General features: G+C 40.1%; 1 protein-coding gene across 9 annotated transcripts in view; it reads right to left on the bottom strand.

The window, feature by feature from the left end:
• Positions 1–6,220: 6,220 nt before the first annotated feature.
• The window catches only part of schip1 (schwannomin interacting protein 1), an 816,449-nt gene continuing 813,585 nt past the window's right edge, over positions 6,221–9,084 (bottom strand). For all 9 annotated transcript variants that reach the window (XM_060905834.1, XM_060905836.1, XM_060905843.1 and 6 more), the window contains 2 exons: positions 8,573–8,666; positions 6,221–6,885 (listed from right to left, as the gene is read on the bottom strand). In XM_060905834.1, the coding sequence (XP_060761817.1) occupies positions 6,834–6,885; positions 8,573–8,666 (146 nt within the window). In that variant the 3' untranslated portion in view covers positions 6,221–6,833. The remainder of the gene's footprint in view (positions 6,886–8,572; positions 8,667–9,084) is intronic.

The raw sequence follows: 9,084 nt of genomic DNA, 5'->3' as shown, positions 1-9,084 counted from the left end.
TATTATTCTCATGATTATTTTTCTTATTATTCTCCAAATGTTTTTAGGATGCTATTTCTCCCTCAGTTTTCAACCAGTCATCACCAAATTTCACACTACATTGCTATGACTTTTGGTGTTGATCCGGATCACTGATCCAGAATGATCCATTAAAAACAGGATTTTTTTTCAATCACTTAACTGTCAATTTTCATGATTTTTTTTCCAATCAGTTTTTTACATTTTGTTCAGGGCGGCAGGGTGCAGCTTTTCCTTGACCTTCAATTGACAAAGGTCAGCTAGCACAAATTACTGTGGGTTTAGTCACAATCTCTATCTAGTTAGAATTCCTGTAAGGTTTGTGCAAGATCTGGGTAGAGGTTGTGGTTTATTGACAAGCCATGCTAAATCCAGTGGCGGCTCAGGACTATAGATTTTGGTGAGGTGGGAGGACATTTAATACAGGCTTGTAGTACTCGAGTCCAACTCATGCCCTAATTTTAAGGACTCGTGACTTGACTTGGACTTGAGCACTGATGACTTGGACTCGTGCATTAACTGCATCCGGACTTGTAAATCAGAGACGAGGACTCTGATTTTTTCTTTATTTTTTTGTAATATGCCATAATAATATGGCATATTTATATCTACATTAATTTTTATACTAATTTCATGCAAGAGAAAGCACATTCACCTGTTCATACATCATGTTCAGGAACAAACTAACATTAATGGTGCTAAAATGCCTGGAGAGAACGCCCCTAGGATTGTCCGCTTTGCTTATACAGACTTCTCATGCAGTGGGAAAAAATGCACTGCTATGCGTTCCATATGTAGAAGAACTATCGAGGAGACAACGGGGACAACTTTGAACTTCAGTCGTCATTTTGCAAGACTCCACTCAGAGAAGGAAGTGACATGCTGTGTTCATTGCTCTGTTGATGAACTAGCTAGTGTTAACCCTCTCTCATGTTATTTGCCCTGTTGATAGTGGGCGTGGCTTGCTGAGTGATGAACAAGCTTTTTATCTGTAGCCTATTAAGTTGGAGTCTTGTTCTCGGACTTGACTCTGATCAATAGGGGACTCTACTTGGACTCGACTTAATTTTTTTTAACAACTTGACTTGGACTTGAACACTGGGGATTCGAGACTGGACTCGGACTTGAGGTTTAGTGACTTGATTACAGCACAGATTTAATAAAGGTACAGGCTCAAACAAAATTAAGTCAAGAGGCTATTACAATTAACTTGTACTATGGGCTACTATCTAGTGTAATAAGAAATTGAGATTCAACAACAGTTGTCCAGTTTGCAGTCTCGAAGTGTTTTGAGTGGTTTTAGACATACCTTTTGTGTAAGTGTTTGTCCGTTGTAATATCATTAACCAGTTTTACAGGTTTCAGCAAAAGTTCCAGCCCAACTACATGTTAAACCACACAAAATAACTGAAGTTCACCATAAATAATATAAATTTGAAAAGGGAGACCTGCAATATATCTGTACTTACATTTGGTGTGTGTGTGTGTGTGTGTGTGTGTGTGTGTGTGTGTGAATTCATTAGATTTTATTCTGATCTGTCAACCTGGTCACTAACCATACTGTCAAGTTTGTTTGTATAGCGCTTTTAACAATAAACACTGTCGCAAAGCGGCTTTACAGAATTTGAACGACTTAAAACATGAGCTAATTTTATCCCTAATCTATCCCCAATGAGCAAGCCTGTGGCGACGGTGGCAAGGAAAAACTCCCTCAGACGACATAAGGAAGAAACCTCGAGAGGAACCAAACTCAAGGGGAACCCATCCTCATTTGGGCAACAACATGACTAACATGAAGTCAGTTTCGTTGATGTTATAATTCTTCATTGATGGAAACTTGAGTACAAAACTGTTCATGACAACTGCAGTCCTAAGGTTAGCAAGTCAACTGTAGTTCTCGGCCATAAAAGCATCACTGTAAGTGTCCAGAGTGTCTTCCAGGTGTGACTTTCAACTGTCCACATGGGGCCGTCCTCCACAGGAGCGATGCGATGAGACTCCAACCAGACACGGCACCAGGATGGATCAGGCAGGTCCGAGGAGCAGAAGAGATCAGCATCTCGATCTCAGGATACTATCACTCATAAGAGATTATTAGCGTTTCAGTGTAATTTAAAATGGAGTTTATGAGCATTAATATTACATAGTTGAATGGCTGATGTAGGTGGGGAGACTCCGCCTCATCTGTCCCTACTGACAGGCCCCCAGTGCTTACTGTAAATCCTTTGTCAGTGTCTTGTCAATGTTGGAGAAAGTGTACAAAGCATTATCTCATCTGTGAAATGTTCAAGCAGAACCATGTGGAGACTTCTTAAGCATGCAGAAAAATCTCACAACATCAAAACAACAAATAAACTTGTCAGCAGAGAAAGATGGAAAGTTCTGGACTTGCCAAGTCAGTCTCCCAGTGCTTATTCAATGAAAAATGCATTTGACTAGTTGAAAAACAGACTAAAGCCTCAAAAGGGAACTGAAAATGAGCAATACAAAAGCTTATCTAGCATTCTATAGAATGGGGACATTAATGATTTAAAATGAACCACAAGTACTAAGGGAAGCTAAATGAACCCTTATTGTACAAAACATTTGACTTATTTTGTAAATGTTATAACTATGAATTTCCTCTGTGGCTGACGTTACTGACTAATTTCTATGTCGTGACTAAAATGGACAAAATGAAAAAGATTATTGATGAAATTTAACTATTACGTAAATGGCCAGCGGGGACCTTTCTGTTTGGAGTTTGCATGTTCTCCCCGTGTCTGCGTAGGTTTCCTCCGGGTGCTCCGGTTTCCCCCAGAGTCCAAAGACATGCAGTTAGGTTAACGTGGGGCGGCCTTGGGCTGAAGTGCCCAAGGTACCTAACCCCTGACTGCTCCCCGGGTGCTCTAGTGTGGCTGCCCACTGCTCTGGGTGTGTGCGCGTGTTCACTGCTTCAGATGGGTTAAATGCAGAGGATGAGTTTCACTGTGCTTGAAGTGTGCATGTGACAAATAAAGGTTTCTTCTAAAAAAAAAAAGATTTAAAGGGGACATATTATGAAAAACTCACTTTTTCAGTGCTTGTGCACATACATCTGGGTATTTGGAGCCTACCAACCCACAAACTCTGAAATCAGACACCCACATGAGCTTCATCAAGCCGTTCAGATTCAGCTTCTCTTGCTGTCTCACAAGGGGAGATCATTGGAATGATCCCACCCCTTCATCTGAGTATCTCCACTTGGCTTGAGAACTGCCTTTGCAAATGAATATTCATGAGGAAAATGCTACCTGATTGGCCAGCAGAAGAGGGGGTGGAGTGAGCACTGGATCATTATCATTTAAAGGAACAGGCCGCTTCTCAAATCAGCCGTTTTGAACAGGGCTGTTTATGGCCCTTTTCCACTACCCTTTTTCAGCTCGCTTCAGCTCACTTCAGCCCGACACGGCTCGCGTTTCGACTACCAAAAAACAGCACGACTCAGCTCGCTTCAGCCCTGCTTAGCCCCTAAAACTCGCACCGTTTTGGAGTGGGGCTGAAGCGAGCCAAAGCGAGCCGAGTGAGGCTGGGGGCGTGAGCAGACACTCCCCTGTGCACTGATTGGTGAGGAGGAGTGTCCTCACATGCCCACACACGCCCCGCGAGCACGCTGGGATCTGTAAACACCGTAAACCCGGAAGAAGAAGAATTACGAATTACGAGAATTTCTGAAGCCTTATGCGCCTCGCCTCATCTATACGCTCTTGCCAGTATCTGTTGGCGTTGTCGGTGACAACAAGCCACAGCACCAAGACCAGCAACACTAACGACTCCATGTCCATGTTTATTGTTTACTATTCGGGTGGTGAGACTACCGCTTAAAAGCTCACTGATGTCACTGTTTGCGCTGCTTAACGACATCACGTGACGTCCACCCACTTTCGCTAACTCCACCCAATGTGTCCACCCACTTCCAGCCAGCACGGTTCAGCGCGGTTGTAGTCGAAATGCAACTCCAATAGCCCCGCTCAGCCCGACTCAGCACGGCACGGCACAGCCCGACTCAGCCGCGTTTGTAGTGGAAAAGCGGCATTAGACAGTGAGAAACAAGCTGTGGTGCTTTAGCATTGTGGTATTTTAACCAAAGCATGTCACAGACATTTTATTAAGACCTCAGGCAACTGTGTCAGCGTGTGGAACCGGGGTATAATAGGTCATCTTTCACTCAAAATTGGTCACTATTTTATCATTAAGTAAGGAATAAAACAGGCAGCACAGTGGTGTAGTGGTTAGCACTGTCACCTCACAGCAAGAAGGTTCTGGGTTTGAGCCCAGTGGTCAGTGGGAACCTTTTTGTGTGGAGTTTGCATGTTCTCCCCGTGTCAGTGTGGGTTTCCTTCGGGTGCTCTGGTTTCCCCCACAGTCCAAAGACATGCAGGTTAGGCTAATTGGTGGCTCTAGTTGGTGGTCCATAGGTGTAAATGTGTGTGTGAATGGTTGAGAGGAGAAAACCTCTCTAATAACCCAGTAGAAGGCAACAGGAAACCTCTACTGTAATGTTCCCTAGAAACTTTGATGGCCGAAGCCGTCAGAGCGGCATGTCACTGTAGTGATATGCCAAAATGGATGGAAGGAATAAAACGTGGTGTGGGGTGAAAGGAAAACAATCAACAATGGGTGAGTGTGATGAGGCCTAACATGAAGTGGTTACTGTTACCACCCAGCAGTTGATTATTTTCTTATAATGGATCATCCTGAAGTGTTTTATTCCTATTACATCAGAGCAATTTGGCAATGATTTTCATTTTTAGGCTATTTCTTAAAGAATGATGCACCTTTTTTTAATCTGTTTATAGTTACATTCTGAATTAAGACAACTTTTGTTATACATTTAATAATGAAAATTATTATACCCACACACACGTATAGTGTCGTATGCAAAATAAGCTTAAAATGACGTTAAGCTTAAAATATTACAATTTCTCACCAAAGCCACGATTTGGTTCTTTTGTAAGTACACCACTTTTATAGATTAAGAGTCAGTTCAAGTTTTTTTTTATAAAGTCACTTTATAAAAATGGGACTTTATGTCAAACTTGAATTGACTCTTAATCACCTTAAACACTTTCTTTTATTCTGATGTCAGTGACGTTGAAACATCAGTTTATGATATCGCTAGCTTTCATTGTTACATTGTTGAAACAGGATAAAGCAGTTACTGAAGATGAATGAATGCATTGTGCAGCACCACACAAGCTCCAAAAATGTTGAAATTGTTTCTATTTTGCTTCTTTTTGGACCACTCGCTCAACAGGCATGACGGTAAAAACCACCAGCTGTTTGTTGGGTCGCATGGGATCCCTGCCTCAGTGCATATCTCTAATAGCAGAGCTGGGTGTAGTCTGTTTTATCTAGTGAAAATACAAATGTTCAGTGGAAAAACCACTCATAACTATTTATAAAAGTAGTGTACTTACAAAAGAACCAAATTGTGGCTTTGGTGAGAAATTGTAATATTTAAGCTTATATGACACATGATTGTGGGTGGGGAAAATATTAATCAATATTTCAATCACCACAATTTTAATCACGCCAAAAAAAAGTGAGTCACTTAAACTCAGAATTGTAATTCTGAGTGAAAGTGACTCACTTTTTTTTTTTTTTGCATGCTGAAAGTTGCGGTGATTGAAATATTGAAAAACGGAAAAATTATTTCCATTTCAGCTCTTTAAGGTCCTCTGACTTCTGAGCATATTCCCGGAGGATGTTATTTATTTATTTATTTATTTATTTACTTTTAATCCCTGCCTGCATTACATTGTATTGAATGTACAACTGTTGGTTATGAGACATAATTTGCCTCCATCACATTCTGTAAGTGAACATCATCGAATGCCATGAGACTGATCTCAGCAGCTACTTTCAAAACTCGTAGAATATTTTAATAGTGGACTTGTAGAAACAGCTCTGATTTTAGCCTGCCATGATTCTGGTAGAATATTTCAAAGAATGAATAGTACCCCGAAAAAATGTTTTGTACAGCTTGAACCATAATCTGGACAAACAGACAATTACTTGTAGGGTACATTCTACAAGAAGCAAACTTTAGACCAGACCACGCAGTGATACTCAGCGGTTCAATGAATTTGTACGCAAATGTCAAAGTATCAGCAGACTGGATGCCAAAAGACATCAGGCCACAGTATATGAAACAAAGTTTTTATTTTTTATTTTACATATTTGTACATAAACATTTCTTCCCTCAAATAAAGAATCTGAATACAATAAGATGAAAATGATATTAACACACTTATTTAAAATGACTCGTGTCAGAGGATCAACATTCACAAAATGTTGAATACCGATCAGTGTGAACATATTACCAAAAGCTACGACTCGACTACAAGGCAGGCATGTTTCCTTTTAGACGTTTAGCACCTTCAAATCAAAAGTTTCAGTTCAAAACTACCATTTGTGCAGAATAACAGGCCAAAATACTGTCCAACTTAAAATTGTCAGCAGTTAAGTTTTGTTTTCTTTATACAGTGAGGTCTTTTTAGCTTTTTAAGTCTGACTTTCTACTAATTTTCTTACTATATCTTATACTTTTTTTTGGTAATTTGACAGATATAATTTGCTGGCAAATGTAAAAAGTTAAAATTAAGGACTATTAAGAAGCAAGGCCAATCACTGCACAGAAAGCCAGGAACAGTATCTGAGACACACTTGAGTTTTTCTGCGGTCAGGAAGTGCTCCGTCATTTGTATTTGTACATCCACAGAAGCAAAAGAAAAGTGGCTCTTCTCTTTATCAAAGCCATGATGGTGGAAGGTTTTGGGTGGTGACAGCAGGGCTTATTTGGAAAGTGTCTTCTCAGCCATGTGCTTTTGCTGACTCTCGGCATGCCTGTGGATGGACACACACACACACAAACACACACATTGTATATCAATGTATACCTTTATGGCTTTGTTGCAAACTTCTCTAAAATGCACTGTGAACCACTTTAACATAAGCTGTACATCTGCTCATTAATGCAGTTATTCAATCAGCCAATCATGTGGAAGCAGCATGATGCATGCCCTCATGCAGATGCAGGTCAAGAGCTTGAGTTAATGTTCACATCAAACATCAGAATAGGAAAAATGTGATATCAGTATCAAGGATCTGGTGCCAGACAGGCTGGTTTGAGTATTTCAGAAACTGATCTCTTGGGATTTTCACACAAAAGTCTCTAGAGTTTACACAGAATAGTGTGTAAAAAAAATTCCAGTTGCGTGGGCAGAAATTCCTTGTTGTTGATACATTTCAGACTGGTTTGAGTTCATAGGAAGGCTATGGTAACTCAAATCAGCACTCTTTGCAGCTGTGTTGAGCAGAAAAGTATCTCCAACACGTTTGACCACATTGGCAGGTGTGAAACTCTGCCAGCTTACGAAGCAACTAACGACTGACTGGAGACAAAAGTTACCTTTTAATGCTTAAACATTATTGATTAGTTCATTATTATGGTGTGTTGGGGCCATTGTAGATAGAAATAAATAAATATTTGAAGTTTGGCTAATTATCCTTTCTTGTAGCTGAACAGCAAAGGACGCAGCTCAACACGGCCGAGTCGAAGGCGTACGAAGGTGCCGCTGGCAGCCACCATACTACTCATGTCTGACCATAGATCACAGCTCACCCCTATGGACAATTTAGAGTAACCAGTTAACCTAACTGCATGTCTTTGGACTGTGGGGGGGAACCGAAGCACCCAGAGGAAACCCACACAGACACGGGGAGAACATGCAAACTCCACACAGAAAGGCCCCCGTCAGCCACTGGGTTCAAACCCAGAACCTTCTTGCTGTGAGGCAACATTGATAACCACTGCACCACCATGCCACCTGTTATCTGGGGGGGGGTTATTCCAAGGGACAACTTAATTTCTAAGAATAAAGGTGTAAATTTGATGAAAAATTTACAGGAGGAACGACTGCCTTTCCTGTAACTCTTGGTTCAGCTGTGGTGTCGGTGGTGTGATGTGATGACGTTGATCCAAACTTGCAAAGGAAAGAGATGTGGTTCCTTGACAAAAAAAAGTGCTTTTTAATTTTTTTTTCCTCAGAAATTTACTATTTTTAATCTCTAAGAATTTCTTAGTTTTTACTTGCAAATCTATGAGGTTATAATCTCAGAAAATATCCAAAGTTTTTCTTGTAAATGTATGACTTTAGTCTCGGAAATTCAGAGGGTTTTTTTTTCCCCATTGTAACATTACGCCCTCCTCCAGCTCTGTAATTTATTGATTTTTTTAAATTAAAAATTTTCACCTACAATGGCCCTAATAAGCTGTTTTAGTTCATTGTTACTAGTAAGACCATTTCAAATTTTTTTGTTTCTTAGTGGTGCTTCACATAACCAATTTTTACTAGCACTATAGATTCTGAACAGATGAGATGCATCAATTTTGAAGCTGATGCATGAAAAGGAGAATAAACATTTTTCTCTTTAAACAATGTTATATAAGCCATGTCATCATTTCCCTAATCAGAGCAGAGAAGGTAAATAAAAGCAGCAAAAGCACCAGGATGAATTCGAAAAGCTTCACCTAGTCAGGTCTTCAATGTCCACTAGCATCGCGTCCTGCTCCATGTGAAGCTCATCTCTAATCAGCAGCAGCTGCACGAGCTCCTCATTCAGGCCTGCTCCGAGACGCAGCACACACACAAGCACAGAGTTCACAAAATAATACAAAGCAGTTATAATTCTCTTCCTGAACACCTGAGAGCCACTGAAAACACCATTTCAAATAGCTTTTACTTTTCTTTACAAAATTCCTTATCTTGGTGTATTTTATTCTATTAATTATTGCTTCTATCTATCTATCTATCTATCTATCTATCGATCGATCGATCGATCGATCGATCGATCGATCTTTATTGTTTTTAATTCTTTCCATCACCTTTGCATACATGTTTATATTTCGATCGATTAGAATTCCTCTTTGAAGCCTAAAGCACTTCTACACTTGACTTTTTCTCTGTACAGATAGCAAGCTTTTTTCATATACCATAATGTGAAGTATTGTTACTATTAGTAGTATTACTACGAAGTAGCAAT

Source organism: Neoarius graeffei, chromosome 23, assembly GCF_027579695.1.
Source record: "Neoarius graeffei isolate fNeoGra1 chromosome 23, fNeoGra1.pri, whole genome shotgun sequence".
NCBI classification, from domain to species: Eukaryota; Metazoa; Chordata; class Actinopteri; order Siluriformes; family Ariidae; genus Neoarius; species Neoarius graeffei.
The sequence above is the reverse complement of the archived record's forward strand: the minus strand, read 5'-3'. Positions and strand labels throughout refer to the sequence as shown.